The sequence below is a fragment of the Podarcis vaucheri genome (genome assembly GCF_965113315.1).
Source record: "Podarcis vaucheri genome assembly, chromosome: 15".
NCBI lineage: Eukaryota > Metazoa > Chordata > Lepidosauria > Squamata > Lacertidae > Podarcis > Podarcis vaucheri.
Window position 1 is genome coordinate 29803488 of NC_138753.1, and position 25532 is coordinate 29829019.

Consider the following 25532-nt stretch of genomic DNA (forward strand, 5'->3'; position numbering starts at 1 on the left):
TCGCTGCTGTCTGGGCCCCCTCCACTGCGGCTTCCCACCCTTTCCCCACCTTCTGTCTTCCTTTGCTGCCTCTCTGCCACACCAGAAATAATGGGGCTTGAAGCAAAAGAGGGGGGGGGAGACTTTTTTTCTTCTCTCTTTAATGCAATAATTTACCATGTTAAACATTCATGTTTCTGACAGAGACATGGGATGGGGGGAGTACAGTGCTGGAATCTCAGGTGGCGCCTATCCCAAACCCCTCATTTTACACTCTCTCCTGCTTTTCTGGTTCTGCCTCCAGGATCCTGGTTGTGTTGCTCTTCGGGAAAGCTGTGGGGAGTGGGCAAAGGACCCTGCTGCTCCTCTCTGGCCTTGGCTGCAACGAGCAGCAACATGTGCAAACTGGCAGTTGTTGGGCCTCCCCACTTCGCAGTGCTTCCTTCCTCCCCTTTTCAAGCTGCCTTGAAGTCCCTGTAGCAGCTGATTAAGGCAGTGTTTGCTAGGGAGCCCCCAGAGTCCTATGTGGCTGGGAGCCTCTCGTGCTGTTTACCAAATCGAGAGGGGTTGTCACCATGCAAGAGGCTCAAGTCAGGGGCTGGGAGTTGGTGGCCCCTGTCGCCTAGGGGTTGGGGTACAGAGGCTGATGCTTCCCTACCATGATCTTAGAATCAGCTATGTCAGAACCTAGTACTCTGCCATCACCTCATCCAAGGCAGGTCACCACAACCGTCCCGCACCATACGAAGAGAAAGTAAAAAATTAAGTGGGTCCCACAATGCGTGGCTGAGCATGAACGTCAAAGAGCAAAGTTTGTTTAAGGCGGTGTTTCTCAAACTTCCAAACGGGATGCCACCACCTTACCTTACTCTGCCTTCAGTAAACACAAATCTGCCCCCCGTTTCTGAGATATGTAGAATGGGACTCTCCCCTACCGTGGCCATGACAAAGCCTTTTGCTCACCTTCCAAAGCCAGCTTGGGAAGTAAGCAGAACTGCACAGGTGTGCACACACACCCCTTGGGCCATGCTCCTGGGCCACTTCAGATCTGCTTTGCTAGCCTGGGGAGAGGCAGTGGTGCTTTAATTCTGCTGCAAGGGCAAAAAATGCTGTAGGGTGGGGGAATGGTGAAGCTACTGGCCATGGTGGAAGCTGGGGTTCTATCACTTAGAAGGCCTTCTCCATCACAGTGTGTGGTGTGTGTGTGTGTGTGTGTGCGTGCGCGCGCGCGCGCTCCCCCAGAGTTTGAAAGCTGTGGGTCAAAGTGCTGGTGGGCCATAAGGACCAGACCAGATGTGCACAAAAAGTTGGACCCTCCCCTCCCCAAGTCTTCAGCAAAAAGCTTTGAGTGGCATCTGCGTTGCTCTTCTTTCCCAGCTTGCCTGTGTTTGAAAATGACCTGATCTGTCCTGATGCTTATAAAATGGTACTGAGCACTGGGTGGGTGTGGGTGTAAGGTGCTTGGCTGGGGCCATTGCTGTGCTTGGAGGGGGGGCAGGACAGGAGAGAGGGCCTTCTGCCATCACACCACTGAGGTCATTATTTGAAAGCAAGCTTTGCAAACTGCTTCAGTGGTGTTGATGGCCAACAAGTGCTTCACTCCCATAAGCCAGACCATTCCAGGGAATGGGAGGAGAGAGAGAGAGAACCCCCCTCAGCACCACTTGAAGCTTGGTACAGTCCATAAAGTGCATTTATCCATCCCAGAGCTATCCTTCCCCCCCCCCATCCACCCGGCCTCCCACCACCTGTCCATTAAGCCTTAGCAAACAAGTGTTTAAAAGGAACCAGACATTTACAAAAATAAAAAGGGTCACTTAGCTCCTTTCTCCTCCACTTCCATTTGAGATAAAACTGGGAGGATTTGGGAGCCAGTATTACAAATATTTACAGAATATTGTACAAGCAGATGGCATCTGGCATTCTAGCAAGCAGAAGGCAGCTACCTCCGTCCACACTGCGGAAATAGCCCTGCAACTATGCAAAAAGGTTTTTTGGAAAATAACGATTTCAAGAACAGCCAACATATATATATACACAGACACACACACACATACATGTATTTGAAAAACAATGGACATGTCGTTGGAAGGGGAAGGGATAAAACCTCTTGCAACCTTCGGATCAACTGAGCAACACACACACACACACTTCAGTGGCAGAAGTTTGTCTCTTCCGAGCAATGCCAGGCAGAGGCAGCCTCCCCGTCTATGGCTTTGGTGGGTGAGCAGCAGCTGACCGCCAAGTGCTGTCTTTCCTGGAGCTGGGGCAATTCCTTGCTAGCTGCCTCTTGCCAGTGTGGCAGGCAAAGGCGTGGACCCCTGAATGCACACCCCCAGAAAGAGTAAGCAGCAGCACCAACCCGTCCCAACAGAGACTCCAGGAAGCCTGCTGGACATCCTTGCAGGAGGAATGTGCCCCAACTCCTTCATACCACTGCGAGCCCAGGCAGGGCAGAGTTGGGAGGTTGGCTGCTCCATGTCAGCCTCCCCCAAAGCTTCTGCTCTACCCAGCCAGCAACGAGGGCATGGCACAGCCATTTGTCCTAGGCAGAGGCATCTCTCCTGGTGGGACATCTACCACCAAACAAATGATGTGGGAGTGGGAGAAGGGTAATTCCTATGGGGACGTGATGCAGGGCCAGATTTCCTGAAGGAAAGCCTGGCCTCCTGCCTGCTCTCTTTCTGGGAAGAAAGTCATAGCCAGGCTGCCTGCTGCATCCATCCAATTGCGAGGCAGGCAAGCCAGGCACCTGAGCAGCTGCCTCCAGGCCACTGGTCCAAAGTTCCATCCTCAACCTCTCCAGGTAAAGCAAGGAGAGACCCCTGCCTGAACTGCTGCCAGCCAGGGGCAGAACAGCCTCTCTCAAGGCCGGCACTTGCCTGGTGTTTTTGACTACAACCTCCATCCTTCCCAGCCAAGCACAGCTATGCTCCCTTCTCCCAGGATCACACAGCTGGGGCTAATGGGAGTTGTAGTCCAAGGGCACCACCTTGGGGGAGGCTCATGTTGGATGATACGGGGCTAGATAGACCAGTAGCCTCCCTTGGCAGAATGCAGCTTCCTAGGTTCAGTGATGCTCAGGTGACAACGGCGGCTGCAGAAGCAGCACCTGGCTATCAGCAGTTGCCAAAGGATGCTCAGCAGGCAATGATGAAATGAGCTCTAAATATCTGTGGCAACAGGCAGCCCAGACTCCTGGACCATGTTCAGACTGTAACAGGGAAGGGGTGGTCCTGTTTCCTGTTTCCTTGCAGAGTAAGAGTTTGGAGCCCCCAAGAGAGGGGAGCACAGCACCCTCCAGCTGGCCCCAGATCTGGTTCACTGCACCTCCACAGCTACCATTGCCCAACCAGCAGGACTTAACAATGAAGAAGAAGCCACAAGGAAAACACTGAAGGATGGAACTGGAAAAAGGGGGGCAGGGTGGATATGGGGGTGATGAGTCCCCTGGAGGCTTGCTAAACCCAAGGGAGTCACACATGGCTCCAGGTGTGATGGATGTCTGCATAAAACCATCCACCCCCGATTGGTGCCCTCCAGGTGGACAACTATTCCCATCAGCCCTGGTACATAAAGAGGGCTGACTCCCCACGATGGGCAGAACTCCACTGAGTTCTGCCACCCCAGAGTCCTGCTCATGAAGGAGGCAAGGAACAAGGAGGAGTGAGATGCCCATCAAGAGAGGCTCCTTGAAGAGAAAGCGCTTCTCCAGGGAAGCAGCTAGGAAAGGCAGCTAGACAGCCTTGAAGAGGAAAAAGGCAGCTGCTCCTTCTCATCAATGGCTGCAAAACTCTTTTAGACTCCTGAAAGCCTTTTGGATGCCTGGGATTAAAAAGGGACCATCAAGGCCCGTCCACTCGCTCCACTTTGCACGGTTAACAAAATGGAACCCTCCTTCACCTTGAGATGGACACCTGTGTGTCGCAGCTGGCCTTGCCCCCAGAACCTATCGGGGGGGGGGGTTCCTTGAAAGAAGTGCGGCCAGTGAAGGGCCGAGAAGGAGCCCAAATGCTCCCTGAGTGGGGTGGGGACAGATTCCCCCTCCTTCAGTTTACCATTGTATAAGTTACATATATTTATATATATCTCTATATATATATTTTGTAGAGAGACACGCACACAAACCCTTTAAGAAATGACAGCCACTCTCATCGGCGCTACACAGAAGCAACACTTTGGGGTCCATCCATCCCCGCTGCCCTTTCCGGCAAACCCTTCCAGGTCGTGAGACCTCGTGAATAGTCCCATCGTCACAACACGAGCAAAACGGGGGAAACAGACATGAAGCCCTGAGGTGGGAAATAGCTCTGGGCCCCTCCTGAGCTGAGCAACCAGGCCTCACCAGGGTTCCTGCTTCTCTTCCTTGCACGGTGACAGTAGGCCTCTCTCGCCCACCAGGCGGGCAGCAAGAGGAAGAGTAGGGCCTCCGTAAGCTGCCATCCCACAAACCACGGCAGGAGGGAGGAAAAGGTTGCGCGTCTTCTGCCGCTTTCGGTGCAGGCAGCCAGTCCCCCGCTCGCAGGTGGCCCTGAGGCAGCTGCAGACCCGCACACGGCAGAGGTGGAAGGGGGTGGGAGGAGTTTGTGGCTCCCGGCAGCTGTGCCCCCTGGCTGCCGGCACAGGCCTGAGGGTGGGGAGGCAAGAGCGCTCACTTGAGCAAGGAGATGTCGTCGGCAAAGTCATCGTGGCCCCGGCGCAGGCAGCGCAGGCAGCGCCACTGGGACACCATGAGGCAGAGAGGGAGCATGAAGAGGGCGCAGATGGCCGCCATGACGTAGGCGATGGTCATCAGCGTGGATTCGTCCGTCTGGGGTATGTTGTAGCCACAGTCCTCCATGTTGGAGTGAAGGAAAGGGCCGTCCACTGCGGCCGTGCGGAACTCGTCGTGCACTGAAGCCAGGGGAGCAGAGGAAACAGAGGATAATGAACACAGGACAGCAGTGGTAAGACAAGACAATTCACATGCAGAAGGCCCCAGGTTCGATCCCAAGTAAGTACCGTATTTTCTGTGTATAAGATGATATTATTTCCTCAGAAATAATAGGCAAAAACTGTGGGTCGTCTTATACACGGATAGCCGAGGGGATAGCGATTTGTGGCAGCAGCCAGCAGGAGATTTGCAGCGGCGATTGGGCGTGTGATTGGTTGCTGAAGCCAGGTCTGCTGATGATTGGCTGCGGCAAGTGGGCGTGCTCTTTAGGCATGTCATGGCTGCTTTAGTTGAGATTCCTGCATTGCAGGGGGTTGGACTAGATGGCCCTCAGGGTCCCTTCCAACGCTACAGTTCCATGGTTCTATGAGATGCATAAGCAATGGTGTGCCTGAGGCAACTGCGCAGGTGAGTGGCACCCAGCTCTGCCCACTGGAAGGGGCTGCCCGTCTGTCTGCCCCTTCTGCAGTCAGCCCCTCCTGACACCTTACACTTACCATGGCAGGCACTGACTGCAAAGCCGATGCGCTTGCGAGCCCGGTCAAAGACCACGTAGAAGCCCTCCATGATGACAGCGCCCATGACGGTGCCCGTGGACGACTGGGAGATGGCAAACTTGTAGCATTCATCCTGAGACGTGGCCACGTCCTCGACAGGCCGCAGGTATTGCTGAAAGAGGGAGAGGCTTTTGGTAAGCCGGGGCACAGAAATACTACCTTCCTTCCCCAAATGAGAATATCCTGCCATGTAGACTCAGGGGTGTCAGGGTTGCCCAATGAGATGAGGAAAGCACTCTACCCATGCTCAAAGGCACTCTTGTTTTCTCACAAGGGCTAAGACTGAGGCCAGCTGCCATTTGCTATCAAACTGAGCACAGTTTGTTTCCTCCCTGCTCATCAGGAAACACTAGCCAGAGCTAAGCTGCATAATTGCTCTGCTATTTTTGCTTCAAAATTTTGAATTTGTGATTTGAGTTTCAGCCAAATCACCCTTCCGAAAGCTCAGCTGCATTTTCCAGACCGCTTTGGTCTTCTGCGCAGCTGTCTTTGCATCCAGCGTTTCTAGCGCCACATTTAAAACCACCTTCCACTGCAATGTCAGCAACGTGTTGATGTAGTCCATGGTTTCCCAAACATGGGCCTCCAGTTGTTTTTGGACTACAAATCCCATCATCCCTAACCACTGGGTCCTGCTAGCTAGGAATGATGGGAGTTGTAGTCCAACAACAGCTGGAGACCCAAGTTTGGGAAACGCCGACCTAGTCTTTGTATTAAAAACAAAACAAAATTGCAGTACCTGGTAGCTCTGGCAGGCTCCCCTTTAAAGAAAAAAAGTAATTTCGGCACCACTTTACGGAGGGCTGGAATAGTTTTTAAACCGTTTCAGCCCAGACCAGCGAGTGTTTTTAGACTATGCTGCGCTATTGTTTTAAAGTGCCTTTAAGAAGAATGGGAAATGATGAATTTTGATAGTTGAAGAAGACCCCCAATTCCCAGCAGGGTGAGTGGACTTTTAAACAGATCCTAATCTCCCAACACCCAAATTCCAGCCCACAGCTGAATCCGTTAGCATTTTGGTTTAGCTCTAACCCAGATGCTGCCAAGCATGGTGCCCAAATCCAAAAGGCTGGTGTTAATTTGAGATTTCTCTCTCCAGTCCATCTTCCTCTTCACTCCCTAGAAAACTCCAAGCCCCTCGAGACCTCCCAGGTGGAGAGACTGGAGAATTCAACTCACAGTACTGTTGTGCCTTGGTTCTTGAGTCCCTTGGTACTACTCGTACGTTTTGGCTCCCGAACGCCGAAAACTCAGAAGTAAGTGTCCCGGTTTTTGAATGTTTTTTGGAAGCTGAACATCTGACATGACTTCTGCTTGAGTGCAGAAAGCTCCTGCAGCCAATCAGAAGCCGCACCTTGGTTTTCAAATGGTTTCGGGAGTCGAACAGGCTCCCAGAACGGATGAAGTTTGAGAACCAAAGTTCCACTGTATGTGGATGGAAGACTGAGATAAAATAGTGACAGATAGCTATACGTAGATATATACAATTGTGTTTGATGAGGATCATCACTACTGTATTTTATATTTTCCTTTTTCGATAGTATTCTTTTCTTTTGGTGCATTGACCTTTCTTATCTTTCTATAAAAAGAGTTTGGATTTCATGGCTTAATATGTTAAAAACCTCTAATACAATTCTATTAAAAAAGGGGGCGGTGGAGAGAACTCCTGGCCCCTCCAAGCTGCAAGAACTTCTCCTGAGAGCCAGACGCAATGCCTCACCTCAGGTTCTATTCACACTCCCCAAAGCACACGTGCAGTCGTGGCACCTACCTGTGGCAGGATGCTGATCCGGAAAGACTGGTTGGTGGTCTCGCCCATCAGGTAGAGAGAGATGACCGGGAAGATGTGCCAGGGGGTGGTGCCCACTTGCCAGCAAACCAGCTGCTCCCCCAGCCAGAAGCCATCGGGGAACTTCTCTGTCTGTTGAAGAGGGAGGGAAGGGGGTCTTCTTGGCACCAGGACAAGCCACACCAGATTTTGGCGGAGGAGAATCAGGGTGGGGAGGCTGCTGCTTTTTTTTGCTTTTCCTCCATTCCTCAGATTAACAAAGATGAAGCAGCTCCAGGTTTCTGACTCTCCACCTCCACCCCAGGGAATAATGATGCTTTGTGCTAGAACATCTAGCACAGAGATGCTGGCTCACTTTTCAGAGGTGGGGTGGAGAAACGGTACCAGGAATGGGTTTTACCATTTCCATGCATTGCAACACACCCCCCCCCCCAGAGGAGGCCCAGTTACGCTAACCAATTCATTTTTCACAATATATACCGTATTTTTCGCTCTATAAGACGCACCAGACCATAAGACGCACCTAGTTTTTGGAAGACGGCCTTGGTCCAGTATATCTGAAGGAGCGTCTCCACCCCCATCGTTCTACCCGGACACTGAGGTCCAGCACCGAGTGCCTTCTGGCAGTTCCCTCACTGCGAGAAGCCAAGTTACAGGGAACCAGGCAGAGGGCCTTCTCGGTAGTGGCGCCCTCCCTGTGGAACGCCCTCCCACCAGATGTCAAAGAGAACAACAACTACCAGACTTTTAGAAGACATCTGAAGGCAGCCCTGTTTCGGGAAGCTTTTAATGTTTGATGTATTATGGTATTTTAATATTCTTTTGGAAGCCGCCCAGAGTGGCTGGGGAAGCCCAGCCAGATGGGCGGGGTATAAATAAATTAATTATTATTATTATTATTATTATTATTATTATTATTTAAGAGGAAAAGGAGAAAAAACAAATTCTGAATCCCAGAAACCAGGACAGCAAGCGGGATCACTGCGCAGCGATCCTGCTTGCTGTCCTGGCTTATGAGATAGCCGCGCATAGCCTCTCCTGCGCAAGGGGAGCCTTCATCCCCTGCCCGGGAGAGGCTGAGCGGCTAAGCCAGAAGCCAGGCCAGCCAGTAGGCTCCTCCTTTAAAGAGCGCGCGGAGTATGTGTGCGGCTCTTGGGGGCTTTTCCCCCAAGAGCTCCACGCTCCACGCGTGCTCTTTAAAGGGAGCGCTGAGCAGAGCCTCCCACCTGCATTCGCTCCGTAAGATGCACACACATTTCCCCTTACTTTTTAGGAGGGGGGAAGTGCGTCTTATAGAGTGAAAAATACGGTATGCTCCATTGCAGAATCTGAATTGTTCTGGTCCCAGAGCCCTTGGTTCAGGATTCGAACACAGAGCTGGGCACACCTCACTCTCTGCAGGGCCCGCCGATAGGCAGACCAGGAGGTGCTCTTTTCCCTTTGCTGATCCCACCCCACCCCCAGTGCATTTCTCACCGAGGAAGCTGTCTTTATGGACTTCACTGCTGCCTCAAAGACTTTCTTGGGGAGGCGGAGGTTGGTGGTGCCGCTGTCCACGATGCTCTTGTCATAGTTGTACTGTGGGGAAAGGCAAAGGCGTTCAGGCTCCAAAACACCAATTCCCCTCTTCCCTCACTTTCCCAAGCTCATGCACACCAGCTCCAAACCAGCCCTGGCAGTGGGAGACAGAAGCTGACTCATACTGGAACCTGAATGGGTTGGGTGGGGGGTTTCTGAACTGGAGTTCCCCTGCTATGGCCAGGCTGAGCACAACCTGATCCCAAATCTGAGGAGCGGGAGGCAAGCGGTGTTAGTCTGTGGCAAGCACCTGGGCAGAGGAGCAAGGGCAAGGTCCAGTCCTCAGTACCAAAAGGTGTTCCTAGGCCCTGCCTCCACCTCCAAACCAAGGCATCTCATTGGTGGACACTGCTCAGGTGGCTCCTCTGCAGACACTACAGTAGGGTGGATTTGATTTTATATCAAATTGATTTAAATCACTAGTCAGTAAGACTTGATTTAATTCCCCCCCCCCCCGAAATGACTCATTCTTGCTGGTACAATCTTAATATTTACAACCAGATCAAGGTTTCGTTTTTGGAAGAATACATTTTCAGAGTAGTTTTTACAGTTACATCAAAAATTTGGTTATACTATTAGAAATACATAGACAGATCATTGTGAAATTATTGTGAGGTTTAACAAGTTAACTGTTTATATTTGGACAACTTTTCTGCTGTACTTTATTGGAAGGATAAAAACAACCATTTCCTTAATAACAATTAAAACAATTAACTAAAAATTATAGCACATGTATCCATGTTTGTTAACTGATGTGGTTAAACAATTTTTTAAAAAACAACCTTAAGACTGAGTTTTAGCACACATGAAAAACTTAAACAAATCCTTATTTCCTGATGAATAGCCTTTGGACTATAATGTAACTTTAATAGAAAACTATCTTAGTCACTTGGGGGGTGTCTGTGTGGGGTAGGTGTGTAGGTATGTTGATATGCACAGCATAGGTAGGTATCATATAGAGTAATGTAGGTATGTTTTATGTTATGAAAATAAGGTAGTGTGTTGTGTATTGTGTAAATGTATATGTATGTGTTTTATATGTTAATAAAATTTAAACGAAAAAAAGAAAAGAAAACTATCTTTAGAAAGATTTTTCCTGCAAAGGCATTTTATTTTAAAAATCCAATTCAAATAAAAAAATTCCGATTTTTTAAATTAAAAACTTTGATTTTTATCCACCCTGCACCACAGCATCCCTGGCTCCCTCTCACCTCCTTGCAGTCCATCTGCAGGTCCTGCCCGTTGATCTCTATCCTGACAATGATGACCTCGTAGTACCATTCTTTCCGAATCGGGGTGTACCAGATGCTGCCCACGTAGAGGGACGGGTCGATGCCTCCAATGATCTGCAGGGACAGAAGTGTGGCAGGAAATGGCATTAAGAGGAAGGGGCTGAGAGGAGGGTGGTGGGTGCCCCGTTCCCCTCCCCTCTTCACCGCTCCTCAAAGCACCAGCAAACTTCCTGCCTGGGCTGCTGGAGGCTCAGAGCTGCCTGGAATCTCCAGTCCAGGCCAAGTGTAAATGGGACAAAGAGGAGAGGAGATTGAGAGGAGAGGACACTCTGTGCGTGCTTTGACACACTCTTCTCCTCAGGACCCTTGTACCTACGGGGCCGCCTCTCCTGGTATGCCCTGCAGAGGACCTTAAGGTCCATAAATAGCAACAACCTAGAGGTCTCGGGCCCTAAGGAAGTCAGATTAGCCTCAACCAGGGCCAGGGCCTTTTCAACACTGGCTCCGGCCTGGTGGAATGCTCTGTCTCATGAGACCAGGACCCTGCGGGATCTGATTTCTTTCCGCAGGGCCTGTAAGACAGAGTTGTTCCACCTGGCCTTTGGCTTGGAACCAGCCTGATCACCTCCCCCTCTTTCCTTTTTCTTCTGTGATGGAACACCTATTTGGGGACTTCCCTGGCTTTTCTGGCCCACGTAGGACCAGTCTGGATAGTTGGCCTTGGTGAAGATTTGACGTTTTCTCCCCCAAACAGTTTTTGATCTGGGCTTCCACTGAAATGAGGCTGCATTTTAAGTAGTATTTTAATCTTGTTTTTAAGTTGTATTTTAATCAATTGTTTTTATACCTGATGTTAGCCGCCCTGAGCCCAGTCTTGGCAGGGGAGGGCAGGGTACAAATAAAATAAAATAAATAAAATAAAATTAGAACGCTGGCCTTCCACATAAAGGTAAAGGGACCCCTGACCATTAGGTCCAGTTGTGGCCGACTCTGGGGCTGTAGCGCTCATCTCGCTTTATTGGCCGAGGGAGCCAGCATACAGCTTCTGGGTCATGTGGCCAGCATGACTAAGCTGCTTCCGGTGAACCAGAGCAGCACATGGAAACGCCGTTTACCTTCCAGCCAGAGTGGTACCTATTTATCTACTTCCAGTTCGTGTTTCAAACTGCTAGGTTGGCAGGAGCAGGGACCGAGCAATGGGAGCTCACCCCGTCGCGGGGATTCGAACCGCCGACCTTCTGATCGGCAAGTCCTAGGCTCTGTGGTTTTAACCCACAGCACCACCCATGCCCCTGGCCTTCCACATACTCACCCCCAAAACAGGAGAGCCCTCCTGCCTGAACCTCAACATAGCTGGGCTGTGATTGCTTAATGGTGAGGGTAAGGCACTCTGCAGATGCCCAGAGGTGCTCTCAACCTCTTTATTATGTAGCTGTTTCAAGACTGGGAACAGGTCTGGGGATCCAACTAAAAGGAGGAAAAAGAGACCTTTCTTACCCCAGCGCCCCTCACTCACCATGCTGCCCCCCACAGAAGCCAGGGCATCCGAGACGTTGGGCGGGAAGCCGGCGCCACACAGCTGCAGGGAGAAGAGGTTGGGGACCTGGGTTTGCTTCACCAGCGAGTCAAAGAAAGGCTCCAAGGTGTCATCAGGCTGCAGAAAAGGGAGGGAGGAGGGACTCAGCATCAGTGAGCAGGGAGGAAGCAAGTAGGCTGTGAGCTAGCCCTGGGCTTCAGGCTCACAGGTAGGCCCTGCTGGGCTTTGGAGGCTTGGATGCTAGAATATCAAGGAGAGGGGGATGGACTGCAACAATGTGGAGTTTTTGCCCAACGTGGAGTTCGAATCCACAGCCCTGAGATTGAGAGTCTCCTGCTCTACCAACTGAGCTATGCTCCTTGGGAATGAGGAACATCTAGGGCCTACCAACCCAAACTACCACTGGCCCCAGCCAGCATGACCAATGGTCAGGGCTGATGAAAGGAGTCGGATGACTCCAGAAGAGCAACAAGCTCGCCAAACTCAGGACGAGACTGCGCATTTCATTCTGGGCAGCTTCCACATTGCTCCCTGGCAAAGGTGCAAAGGCCTGCTCTCTGGAGACTGGAGATCCAGGGTGGCTAGATGGTCAGGTTTAGCAAAATCTCTCACTTGGACTACTGCAATGCGCTCTACGTGGGGCTACCTTTGAAGGTGACCCGGAAACTACAACTAATCCAGAATGCGGCAGCTAGACTAATGACTTGGAGCGGCCGCCGAGACCACACCGGTCTTGAAAGACCTACATTGGCTCACAGTACGTTTCCGGGCACAATTCAAAGTGTTGGTGCTGACCTTTAAAGCCCTAAACAGCCTTGGTCCAGTATATCTGAAGGAGCGTCTCCACCCCCATTGTTCAACCTGGACACCGAGGTCCAGCACCAAGGGCCTTCTGGCAGTTCCCTCGCTGCAAGAAGCCAAGTTACAGGGAACCAGGCAAAGGGCCTTCTTGGTAGTGGCACCAGCCCTGTGGAACACCCTCCCACCAGATGTCAAAGAGAAAAACAATCCCCAGACTTTTAGAAGACATCTGAAGGCAGCCCTGTTTAGAGAAGCTTTTAACGTTGAATGTATTACTGTATTTTAATATTTTGTTGAAAGACGCCCAGGGTGGCTGGGGAAGCCCAGCCAGATGGGCGGGGTATAAATGATTATTATTATATTATATTATGTAAAGTGCTTAAGGTCTAACAGAGACCTGCCAGAGGACAAATGCAAGGAGAGTGTTCTGCAGGTGGCATTCAAGAGGGCAATGCCCTCTAAGGGGAGCTCAGTTTTAAGAGCAACAGGATTGCCCCCCTAAGCCCCTTTGGGCCTTCCAGGAGCCAGGGCAAGGGGGTTAAAGGAGGGTTATCCTATGCTGCTTCTGTGGCTGCATTATAGCTTCCAAGAGTAAAACAAACAAACAAAAACAGGTAAGCCTCTAAACTGGAAAACTGTAGGGAATTTTAATAAATTTTAACTGCCCAACACATTTCCATTGGGAGATGATGTTGTTGTTTTACACTGCAGTTGTGATTTGTGCTGGAAGAGTTTGGGGACACCCCCCTTAACATTATACAGTTTCCACAGTGGCAAGGGGTACATTTCTTCAGAGGTGCCCACACTGATTCCAAGCTCACCCGGGCAATCTCTGCATACGCCAGGCCCAGGATCCCTTCCCAGTTGGACCCGTTGATGAAAAACTTGTCTGACTCAGTGATGGCAGCAATGTTGGCGCGGACTGTGACGTTTGGGCCATGGGGGATGGTCACCAGGTCAGTGCCAAGCTCCCCTTCCCACTTGCCCTGCGTGTACGGCACGTAGACTCCTTTCCGCAAGTCCCGGTACGTACCAGAGCTGCAAGAGACACACAGGGGGAGGTTATGAGGCAGTGAGAACACAGGTAGGTGGCATGTTGAGGGAACTACCTGCATGAGGCAGCCTCAAAAACTCAAGGAAAGACCAGGGAAGACTGTTTATATACGCGACAACAGCTGCAAGGATGCTACTAACCAAAAGATGCAAAGAACCAACAGTCCCAACTAGGGAAGAATGGCAAGCCAAACTGCTGGACTACAGGTGAAACTCAGAAAACTAGAATATCGTGGAAAAGTTCATTTATTTCAGTAATTCAACTTAAAAGGTGAAACTAATATATGAGATAGACTCGTGACATGCAAAGCAAGATATGTCAAGCTTTTATTTGTTATAATTGTGATGATTATGGCGTGCAGCTGATGAAAACCCCAAATTAACAATCTCAGAAAATTTGAATATTAAAAGAAATCAGCAAAACAAGGACTGCAAATAGAGCAATATTGGACCCCTGAGAAGTAGAAGCATGCATATGTACTCAGTACTTGGTTTGGGCCCCTTTTGCATCAATTACTGCCTCAATGCGGTGTGCAATGGATGCTATCAGCCCGTGGCACTGCTGAGGTGTTATGGAAGACCAGGATGCTTCAATAGCAGCCTCCAGCTCTTCTCCATTGCTCGGTCTCATGTCTCTCATCTGTCTCTTGGCAATGCCCCATAGATTCTCTATGGGGTTCAGGTCAGGCAAGTTTGCTGGCCAATCAAGCACAGTAATCCCGTGGGCATTGAACCAGGTTTTGGTACTTTTGGCAGTGTGGGCAGGTGACAAAGTTCTGCTGGAAAAAGAAATCAGCATCCCCATAAAGCTCATCTGCGGAAGGAAGCATGAAGTGCTCCAAAATCTCCTGGGAGATGGCTGTGTTGACCCTGGACTTAATGAAGCACAGTGGACCAACACCAGCTGATGACATGGCTCCCCAAATCTCTTTTCTGATGAGAGCAGCTTTTGCATCTCATTTGGAAACCAAGGACCCAGAGTCTGGAGGAAGAATGGGGAGGCACACAATGCCAGATGCTTGAAGTCCAGTGTGAAGTTTCCACAGTCTGTGTTGATTTGGAGAGCCATGGGAACTTTTTTACAAATTATGTGGAAAAAACAACAAAATGAATTGGACTCCTTGGCAGGTTTTGAATAAACATACACAAATTTATTATTGTTAACATAATAGATAGACAGGATTTTTACCATTTTGTAACATGCAGAGAATAATATGTGTTGAAAAACCAGAGAGAGGAGCTGAGGGAAGTCTTGTGGGGGGAGGGGAGGAAGGGTTTTTCTTGGGGAGGGGGGAAATGGGGGGATGAAGATGATATGTTTTTGATAATTTGTTATGTTGAAATTCTTAATAAAAACTATTTTAAAAAGAAAAGAAAAGAACGGACCTCCAGAACGAATTAAGTCCTTAACCCGAGGTACCACTGTAATTCAGAAAGCGCTCTTGGCAGATGTGGTGCCTATGTGTGTGTGGGGGGGGGGACATCACATCAATGGTGTGCACCTGCCCATCTTCTCTGCTCACATCTCAGTAGCAAGAGGAGCAGATCGCCCTGAGGCATGTCCATAGCACCCAGTCCATTCCCGGCCGGCTTTGGGCTGACTCCCCCATCAGCGCCTTGGCTCTGAACGGAGGCTGGCTGGCTCTCCCCACTCGGCCACGCAAGGCGAGGAGGCAGTGAGCAGACCAAGGCGGAAGGGAATCAGCCTGCTATTGTCCATTGTGCCCTCCAGCAGCAGCTCGAGGGCCAGACAGTAGCTCAGCATTTCTTCCCCCACGGCACAGAAAGAAGCCATTTAGCCCTGATCTGTGTGCTGGTGTCACCCTGGCACTGCCAGCCTGTGGCCAGATGGTCAAGTGTTTTCAGAAGACCTTACCAACGATAGAAGAATGGCAGATGAAGATGATGGGATTTTTCGGAGCTAGCCGACCTAACTGGAAGAGTCCGTGACCAGAAGGAGGAATAATATCAGGAAGAGTGGATTAAATTTAATGATTACCTAGTTAAATATGTTAAGTTAAATTAACTGAAAACAGCTTGCAGATGCTTAATTGGCTCAGGATTTTTTTATGTTAAGTGTCGAATTAATATGTTTGATTTCATAATGTGAGGATTTAAGGATGTTAATGTTTAAGTTACATTTTATAAGAACTGTGATTTGGAAAACCGTTAAAAGGATATGCAGTGAAATTCAACCAAGGGGAAGTGAGGAAGTCACTTAACAATGTTAACAAGTGTAATTTTCAATAAGGCTATGCTTCATGTTTGTTTGTCTTATGTGTTTGTTTGTTTATAATGTTGTGAAAACCAATAAAAAAAATTGAAAAGAAAAAGTGTTTTCAGAAGACCAGAGACAGATGGGGCAAAGGGGCATAGGGATTATGGCTGGCGCTTGCAAAAGCAAAAGCCCCTCAAGCAAATTAGGGGCTAAACACCCCCCTGGCGAAAGAGGCTGGCAGGACAGAAGAGAGGAGAGGAGCGGTTTCCTTGCAAGCTCAGAGCTGCCTTGTCCTGCCCGGCCCCACAGCTCCCCTGTATACTCACAGCTGGCGCCGGTAGTACCGCCTGAGGAAAGGATGAGGCGCTGCACCCACAGCAAAGTTACTGCTCCCTGTGTCCACCAAGATATTCAGCTGGGGGAAGAGAAATGGAGAAAGGTCAGTGCGATTCAAGCAGAGCAGCCCAAATGTGCACGGCAACATCCTGTCCGGGACAATGAGCTTGTGCCTGACCCACCCACGGCCCAGAATATAATAGCTCCAGGGTGCATAATGCAGCACCACGTCTCTTAAACGAGGCTGGCTTCTGTTAGCATTGGGCACATGCAGCCTTCTGAACTACACAGGTCTCTACCTCAGGCAGAAAGGATCTAAATTGGGCACAGAGAGGCCAAGCTTGGCATCAAGATGCAAATGTTCTGTCGCTTTGGGCAGCAGCCTGTTAAAAGTTCCAAGGTCCAGGAGTGGAAGGCAAGTTCCCCCAAGGAAAACGTCTCTGTGCACATGTCTTTAAGCCAAAGGGTTCACCCCCTGCCCTTGGTCTGCAGCGACAGAAGCAGCAGCAGCTCCTCTGTGTGGTTTAGCCTGTCTCGGAAGAAGCGTCAGCATCAGCAGCAAGCTGCAGGTGTATCAGTTTCCATGTCAGCTGAGGAAGGTCAGGGCTGCCAAACCCCAAGGTGGTGGCGCTGAGGCTGGAAGGAGCCTGCCTCCCCCAATCGCTACGCGGCCTAACCCTTTGCACAAGGGGCGCAGCAGAAAGACAGATAGCTTGCTAACCTTGTGGGGTCAAACGCGGAACAATTTGAAGCGCTGCTGTCTGAAACAGCACAGGAACACTGTCCTTTACACTAGGAGTGAAGAACCTGCCCAGATGTTGTTAGACTTGCACAACACTAGGGCTAATGGGAGGTGCAGTGCAGCAACAGCTGGGGGGAGAGCACAGATGTTTCCCACACCTGCTTTTTACGCTCCAAGAAAGGAGGGGACACCCCCATGCACTAAGGCACAAATACCCTCCAGGGATGGGTGCTTGGAGAGGGTCTGGGCCACTCATAGGAGAATTCAAAGAGGGGTTATGAAACAAGACTACTTCACTGTTGTATGCTCACTGTTCATATAATAATAATAATAATAATAATATTAATAATAATAATAATAATAATAATTTATTTATTATTTATACCCCGCCCATCTGGCTGGGCTTCCCCAGCCACTCTGGGCGGCTTCCCAAAAAACATTAAAATACTGCAATACATCAAACACTAAAAGCTTCCCTAAACAGGGCTGCATTCAGATGTCTTCTAAAAGTCTGGTAGTTGTTGTTCTCTTTGACATCTGGTGGGAGGGCATTTCACAGGGAGGGCGCCACTACCAAGAAGGCCCTCTGCCTGGTTCCCTGTAACTTGGCTTCTCGCAGTGAGGAAACCGCCAGAAGGCACTCGGCGCTAGGCCTCAGTGTCCGGGTAGAATGATGGGTGTGGAGCCACTCCTTGAGATATGCTTTATAAATAAGAACAGTGTGCTGAATAGACCCCCAACGGCACATGCGTCCATGTGGAAAGGCTACGGTATTGATATGCGATTCCTCCAAAACATTGCTTTGCAGAATCTATTTCATTAGGATGCCTGCAAAATTTTATCCCGACTGCAATAATGTGCTCCATGCAGTTTTTGTTTCTTAATGGTATGCCCCGCAGAGGACCTTAAGGTCCATGAATAATCATACTTTAGAGGTCCCAGGCCCTAAGGAAGTCGGATTATCCTCCACGAGGGCCAGGGCCTTCTCAGTGATGGCTCCGACCTGGTAGAATGCTCTGACCCATGAGACCAGGGCTCTGCAGGATTTAACTTCCTTCCGCAGGGCCTGTAAGACAGAGCTATTCCACCTGGCTTTCAATTTGAACTTAGCCTGATCTTTTATTCCCCTTCCTTCCTCCCCCTCCCCTTTTTATGAAGATTACCCGCTCTGGGATCCCACAGCTAATTTTCCCCTGGTCTCCTCGCTGGCCCAAATAGGACTAATTTAGCCAGCTAGCTCTGGTGATCATCTAATGCTTATTGGATGGATTTCCCCCCTAAAATGATTTTGAATTCTGAATTTATTGTTATTCCCATTTTATACTGTATTTTATGCTATTTTGTTGCATCAACTAAGTGTTTTAAATTTGTTGTTAGCCGCCCTGAGCCTGGTTTTCTGAACCGGGAAGGGTGGGGTATAAATAAAAAATTATTATTATTATTAATTGTCTGTCTTGTTTGTTTGTTTGTTTGTTTGTTTGCTTGTTTGTTGCTGTTTTTGAAAACTCAGTAAGCACATCTTTGGAAAGAAAAGCCCCAACTCTCCTGCCTGGATAGCCATGCAGCAAGACAGGCCATAGATGGGAGAGCACAGTGTCCACGCAGGCTTGAGCCCAGCAGCTTGGGGAGGAATTTCTCCCCAGTTAAAGGCCACCAAAAAAGCAACAGTCCCCCCCTAGCCTTGCTTGTCTTAAGCAGCCCCAAATGGAGCAGGGAAGAAAGCTTGCCGTGGAGGCAAGAGGTCAGCACAGAGGCAGGCTGCAAGACCTCAAGTCACTGCCTGCAAATGTCAGACCAGGCAAAGGCATTTGTAGCTTCTGCTCTCTCCACATTTCTGGGAAGGAAGGCATGTGTGCCTAATCACAATGAGATCACAAGCAGGATGCCAGATACTTGTTGGCTCCCTCTCCTGGATCGTTCACATAGGATTCTTCTATATTTATACAGCTTTTCACCAAAATTCATCATCATTCCGTTCCATATGGCTCACTTAAAAGGTCCATCAGCAGCCATTAGTACACAGCATCAGGCTTCTCTAGGCTATGAGGATTCTGTGGCTCAGCTGCACAAAGATGCAGGATGCCCAAAGCATCCTTAAACATTTATACAGCACAGAGCATTTGGCTTGGCACCTCCTGCATTTTATTACCAGCACTTGACAGAGGGATTCCCCTTATATATTCACCTCTGCCTCCTGAATACCCCTACTGGTTTCTTATAGGCAAGACTCTTAAATGTCGGTGACTACCTGGCGGAGTAAGAAGATGCTTTGATAGGTCAGCAACTCGCAGGGCTGATCTAGAACTCGAGACAACCCCAAATGACAAGCAGCGACCTTTAGCACCAAGTGTGCAGCAGCAGCAGCACCTCAGCAAGAGTAGAGAACCTCTGGCCCACCAGATGTTGCTGAACTACAATTCCCATCAGCGCAGCAAGCATGGTCGTGGATGATAGGAGTGGTAGTTCCCCACCCTTGGACCTCAGAGGCCAAGACCAAAAGAAAAAAAAATCCGAAGCAAAAACAAACAAGAACCTCCTAAGCAGACCATTGGTTCAGACAGAGCTTTTGGGTTATGGTCAGAGGCAGTAATTCTTCTGATCAGCAGTTGCAGAAAACCACCAGAGGGAGAGTCTACTTGTTCTGCTTGCAGCCCTCCCATAGCTTCTGGTTGTCCACTATGAGAACAGGACATTGGCCTCAAAGGGCCACTGGCCTAATCCACTGGCCTAATCCTAATCTTTTTGTTACCACTAACACAGTGATTTGCTGCAACAGGCCTATCTGCAAGTGGTAAAGTCACTGCAGCCAGGTGTGCACCGGCCTAAGTCCACATGGGTTGCACATCAACAGAGAGAACTAAATTGAAAAGGAAAACAACAAAATGATTGGATCATTAGCAAAGCGGTTCAGGAAGATACACCCCCCCAAAAAAAAAAGAGTTTTGTGCTGCTATTTTGTTCTTATCATGTTAACTTATTTTATAAGGAAAGGTGGGAGCCAAGAATATTTCAATGGTGTTCTTAGGGGAAGCCAATTTCAGTCCCCGGTTTTCAGAATGCATTGCAAAATTCCTCTGTAAACTTGAGACTGAAAATGGTTGTGCCTAAGAGTGCCCTGGAAGAAGGATTCAATTTGGGAAAAGGTTGGGCTCAATAAAAGCCCAATTCTGTGCCTAGAGGTCTCCTTCATCCTTTCCCTGCCTTTGGGGACCTGCCATCTAACTTTCTCTACATGCGGTTGCATGTGAAAACCCAGGCACTTCTTGTTAGTAGCTAAGAGTGTGGAGAACAGAAGCCTACCCGCTGTTTTTGCCCAGGACAGCAGAAACAGTTATGCACTGCACCAGAACAGCCTCTTCCCTGCATCCCAGAGGACATAGCCGCAAGCCGCCACTGGGTTTGCTGGCAGTAATTGAACTCCCTCTGTTCAGCTGCAAACCTGGGCAATAAACACACACACCAATGGCGGAAGTGTATCAGAGCGGCCATACCAACCTCCTCTTGGGTCCTGCTGCAAAATCTCTCAGTGAGCAGCCGGGTGGGGCCTAAACAGAGAGGGGGCAATAGAGAGCCTTGCCAGGTCTTGCTGCTGGGCAGCCTTAATCCTGACCTCACAAGAGCTCCGTCTTCTCCTAATCCCCCACCGAGAGTGTGCCAGGAAAGGACTTACTGCTTTTGCACTAATCAGCAAACCACAATGCACATGTGTACACAAAGCACAACCTCTTGCTCCCTTTGATAATTTTTTGAAGGCTGTCACCTGCCTCCTTTGAATACTCACCATCCAGGCAACAGACAAAGTCAAGCTTCCGTAGGGTTTTCACCAATGCCAGCCCTACACAGAGGAGGCCCATCAAAGTTAATGGGCATGGCTAATTTATGGCCAGTTGGGTTTAGTTGGGTCTACTCTGAACAGGACGTCGTTGGCTCCAACCCCGTAAGTTTAACTAAATTAACAGATGTCAATGAATGGGGCTGGCTTGTGCACTCACTCAAAGCAATCTTGGAGGGAAACAGAGTCTGCTCTCTGCTTCTGGTGCTACCATCTCTTTGCCTGAATGGGAAGAGTTCAGCATAAGGCATTTAAGGGTGCGAGACCAATACACCCTGCACAGGAGTAAGTCCAACTGAATAGAATGGAGCTTATAACAAAACGAGCCTGCAGTGACTCTGGGTAGCACAACACCCTTTTAGACTGGAGGAAGCAAAGCCAAGTGAGTCAATGTGACTCTTCCCCACACACACCCCAAGCAGAGTTTGTTTTTCCACCCAGTGGCTCAAGCCCCACCTTGACAGGGCTCTACGGCCTGGCAATTGGTCCCAGAGGGAGATGATAACAGCCTTTGTTCCAGAAGACAGCAAGGTCAGCTCCCCAACCCAATGTCCCACCAGCCCTGCCAATCTCGCTTTGCAGCTGGCACCCGAAAAGGCCAACAGTTTGCACACTCACCCACACCTGGGGTCACCACTGAGGATGCTTTGCTCAAGCCACACCCCCACAAATCCTGGCACTGCTCAGCGTTCACAAACTACACTCACTTGCAGTCAGACAAAGGCTGCCCACCAAACCCCTTGCAAACTCACATTTCCCCTCATCCACACAGACATGACACCCTGTAGCTTGTTAAATAAGTTGGAGTTCTAGTTATTAAATATACCAAGAAAAAAGGACACCAAGAACTCAAGCCAATGTAAGTTTCAATAGTGGGAGTAGTCCCTACTTGCAAATCAATAGTCAATTGTAACAAAAACTAATCCATTCAAAAGTATGTATTCTGACAAGGATTACAAACTCAAATAGAGATTACAAACTCTAACAGAGATTACAAACTCAAACTCATAAAGATATGTATAACACAATAATTATGTGTGGGTAGATCAAAGTGTAAATGCACAGAAAAGCTCAAGATACACATTGATCTACCCACACGTAGTTGTTATCTCTGAGAAACGTAGAAAATAACAGGATATATTTATCCGATAGTCTTCAAACTTACACGACCCTTTAACAATTAGCTGATGAAGGTGAATACATTGAAACAGAGCCCTGTCCTGGTTTCTGATCCACAATTGACTTCTGACTTCTGCTCAACGATTGAAACTAAGACCTCCACGCCGAATCTGACTATGGACTAACATGAACTTATCTCTACTCATAAACTCTTATCCTGTAACGAATTATTGTTATACATATCTTTATGAGTTTGAGTTCGTAATCTCTGTTAGAGTTTGTACCCTGTAGCTTGTGGCACCGCATTGTCAGTCTAGAGCCTCTTCAAAGTCCGAATACAAGCACTTTGGGGAAGCAATGCCAGTGTTTGCTCTGGCTTTGGAGGCTCAGCTTTGCAGAGAGGTTTAATTCGCTAGCCTGAATTTTGACACTGTGGGCCTAAGAAAACAAATGTGCTCATAATATGCACACCTGGTACCACTTACTCACGCACACATATAGGCTTGTACTTTTCCCACTTGCTTTCACACACATGCACGCTTTATATAAGGAACCTTTAATTCCACTGAAAGCACCATATGTTGCTGGCATCTCAGGCTTACTTGGCCCACGGCCAGAGAGCTGAAGAGGCAGCCGGTAGAGGAGGCTTGGGGAGCTGTGGAAGGCTTCCTGGAATCAGGCAGCTCTGAGCAAACCCGCTTGGCAAGGCGAGGTAAAGGGGTGAGGGGTTTCATGGCCCCAGCGGTGAAAAGTTAGCATGTCAGTGGAAGGGCACAGAGAGCCCCCTCACCCATGATGTGGAGCACACCATGGGTCAGTTTGGAAAGAAGCAAAGGTGCTGGAAACGCGTTCTGCACATCCTCAGAGGCTATTGCCACTGCCCCGCAATATTTCAGGCCAAGCCCCAGCGCTAAAAATAAGTCGCACGGCTAAGCTGCGGCTTAAGGCTCAACAAATGCCCAGGTACATCCGCCTGCTTGCGTAGAAGCAGGCAACCCAGCTGCACAGAGGGATCCCTGTGAAATTTTGTGTCTTCATACATGACAAAAACGCCACTGCTCCCCCCACGCACACGTTCTAAGCCAGCTCTCTTCCTCACCCACCCAACCAGTCGCTCTCTACGGCAGCTTCTCGTTTTCAAAGCTGCTAAAGAGAAGCAGCTCCAGATAAGCACAGCCTTTTTTCACCAGTGGAGAAGAAATGCTCCTGTATCCCAGAGGAAACAAACTATTTCCACGCTTTGCTCACTTTTATCAATGGCTGCACCTCTTCCGAAAGCCCTTCCCCCAGTCTGTTCCCTGGGGGGACCCCAAATAAAGCTGCTGAGGAGCCAGCAGAAACAGCTCCACCGACAAGGACTGCTTTGCTTTGCACTGGAAAGGATGCTGGATGTCAGCTAAGGACACAATGGGGCTGGCCGCACGAGAGAACAGGGATGGTCACTAGTTGTGCCATCTGGTTAGACATAGTGAGACCCGATTTCAGTGACAGACCATGTCTGAATACCTTTCATCCATCTCCTCCTTTTAAAAAAGTGTTTTGAAAGGATTCAGGTAGGACTCAGAGAAGACGTCCTCCCTTGCCATCTTGCCCTCCCGGCCATGAAGGGCGAAAGGAGGCAAGTGATCTGTCTCTCTCTGCAGGCAGTACACAACACCCAACTTTCCCCTTTCATCCTTGCAGCAGCCCCTTCAGTCTCTCCTCCCCCAGGTACTTTGGATCTTCTGAGGGTCCAGCTCCTGGAAATCACCTGCAAAGTGCCCCACCAGAAGCCCAGCTGAAAATCCGGGGCTGGGGGATAAGAGTCAGAGCTGTGAGCTAAAAAGTACAGGCTGCAAGGTTGATCTCTCTGCCCTGCATTAGCCAGGTGGCCTTGGGGAGCCCCCGCCCCACCCAAGCATCACACACACTTACTCTCTCCCCCACACAGCCCCGTCCCCACCTGCTACCCACGGACTTTCTTCAGAGGGGGGGATCACTGGCCTTGGATAGGAAACATTCTGAAAGCATCTAGAGCACGGTTTCCCGAACTTGGGTCTCCAGCTGTTTTTGGACTACCATTCCCATCATCCCTGACCACTGGTCCGGCTAGCTAGGGATGATGGGAGTTGTAGTCCAAAAACAGCTGGAGACCCAAGTTTTGGAAACCCTGATCTACAGCCATGCCGTCTCCTTAGGGACCCCACCCCACTCCAGCATGGGGAAGGGCGCTGGCCTGGCCGGATGCCCCTCGCTGCCCGCCCGCCCACCCACCAGCACACGGGGGTCAGCGGGCGCCAAGCTCGTGGCCCGACGGCGGCTCACCTTCTGCGGGGGGCTCCCCACCGTCATCTCCACGTAGTAGCCCTGCCCGGACTTGCCTCGCAGGTTGTCCAGCATGTCGGCGAAGACGCCGCCGCCGCCGCTGCCGGGGCGAGGCTCGTCCTGCTCGTCGGCCGAGCGCGGCTCCCGCGACTGGATGGGCGCGCTCCGCAAGGGCAGCCGGAGCCCGACGGGCGCCTGGACGGGGCCTCGCGCCACCCCGGAGCCCAAGCACAGCAGCAGCCCCAGCAGCGCCCGAGCCATGCTCAGCTCCGCCGGCTCCTGCTCGAAGGCCGCGCGGGGGGGAGGAGGAGGAGGAAGACGAGGAGGGAGGAGGACGGGGAGCGGGCAGCGGCGAGGCGGACCAGGCTACTTCCCAGCGGCCCGGCGGCGGCGGGAGCTGCAGCTGCATGGGGCGCCGCCGGCCTAGGCGAGATGCAGAGGCTCCTGTTGCTCGGCGCCGCGGGCCGGCTCCAGCGCAGCAGCTGGGAGGGCTCGGCGCTCGAGCCTGGGCGGCGGCGGCAGCAGCTATCCGAGGCAAAGGCTTTTCCTTCTGCCGGAGCTCGCTGGGAGTTGTAGTCCACGGGCGGGCCGGGCGGCTCCTTCTGCGCAGGCGGCAGCGGCGGCTTCCTCGGAAGGCGCGCCTGCCGGGAGCTTCGTAGCGCCGCCTCCTCCTCCTCTGCGCGGCGGCCCGGCTGATGCCCAGGGCAAGGAGCATCTTCTCTCGGCCTGGCTCTCCGGAGGACGCCTCCTGGCCGGAGGGAGGCCGGGGCCCGCGGCGCACAGCGCGAGCTAGAGGAGCCGAAGTGCCCCTCCATAAAATATTAGACGGCGCCCGACAGACCACTCCCCCCAAAAAAGTTGATGGGCATCAGGGGTGCCAACCTGAACAAAATATTAGGGGGCACTAAACCCCGTCCTGCATAATCAATCACGTACACGCACACCATTTGAATGGCAATGCCCATCAACTTAGGGAGGCAGCCCCCTCAAATATTTTATGGGAGGGCCAAAGACCCCTTGGCCCCTAGCAAGTGGCCATTCAAGTGGTGTGCAGGTGCCGTGTCTTGTGGTCGATTATGCGGGGTGGGGCTTACCTGGGCACCCTCAATTTTGTATTCAAGTTGGCACTGCTGGCACGAACCAAGGCGGACCAAGTGTTGTTGTTTTGGCACCAAAGAGGGCAGGCGAATGGCTGCCCTTTCTTGGTGAGCCTCAGCAGCTCCTGGGGACTGCCTCTTCAGAGCTCTTGGGTGGCCCCCATTGCCTATATTGTGTGGCAGGGTTGGGGTTAGGCCCAAGAGGTCAAGGAAGTCCTTGCAAGAGAGCCACAGTGGGAAAGCCCGGCTACAGAAGAGCAGACAGTGGGGTTGTCGAGGGAGGGGCCACACAAGGGCAGGCAGGGCTCCTGGCCATCTACTGGAGTCCCCCCAGGTTTTGGGCTGGGCAAGGTTTCACACTGCTGGCCTCAATGGTTGGACAGATTCCTTGGAGAAGTGAGACCAGGTCTGTGTCTGCTTTACCT

At 50.6% G+C, this 25532-nt stretch overlaps 1 protein-coding gene across 1 annotated transcript; it reads right to left on the bottom strand.

The window, feature by feature from the left end:
* Nucleotides 1-110: 110 nt before the first annotated feature.
* Nucleotides 111-24379, bottom strand: BACE1 (beta-secretase 1). The gene is made up of 9 exons (XM_082200500.1): nucleotides 24011-24379; nucleotides 16004-16092; nucleotides 13228-13444; nucleotides 11585-11722; nucleotides 10048-10182; nucleotides 8735-8836; nucleotides 7241-7390; nucleotides 5410-5581; nucleotides 111-4872 (listed from the first exon to the last, which is right to left on the bottom strand). Exons 1-9 carry the CDS (start codon nucleotides 24269-24271, stop codon nucleotides 4631-4633), a joined length of 1506 nt encoding a protein of 501 aa, XP_082056626.1. The 5' UTR covers nucleotides 24272-24379; the 3' UTR covers nucleotides 111-4630.
* Between the last annotated feature and the right edge of the window lie 1153 nt (nucleotides 24380-25532).

Excerpts from the sequence above, each read along its gene's own strand:
- BACE1 (XM_082200500.1), bottom strand. The coding sequence starts at position 24,271 with ATGGCTCGGGCGCTGCTGGGGCTGCTGCTGTGCTTGGGCTCCGGGGTG. Across the intron at positions 13,445-16,003 it reads CGGTACTACCGGCGCCAGCT|CTCTGGTACGTACCGGGACT; the intron begins GTGAGTATACAG and ends TGTCTCTTGCAG. Across the intron at positions 4,873-5,409 it reads TGCAGTCAGTGCCTGCCATG|TGCACGACGAGTTCCGCACG; the intron begins GTAAGTGTAAGG and ends CCCTGGCTTCAG.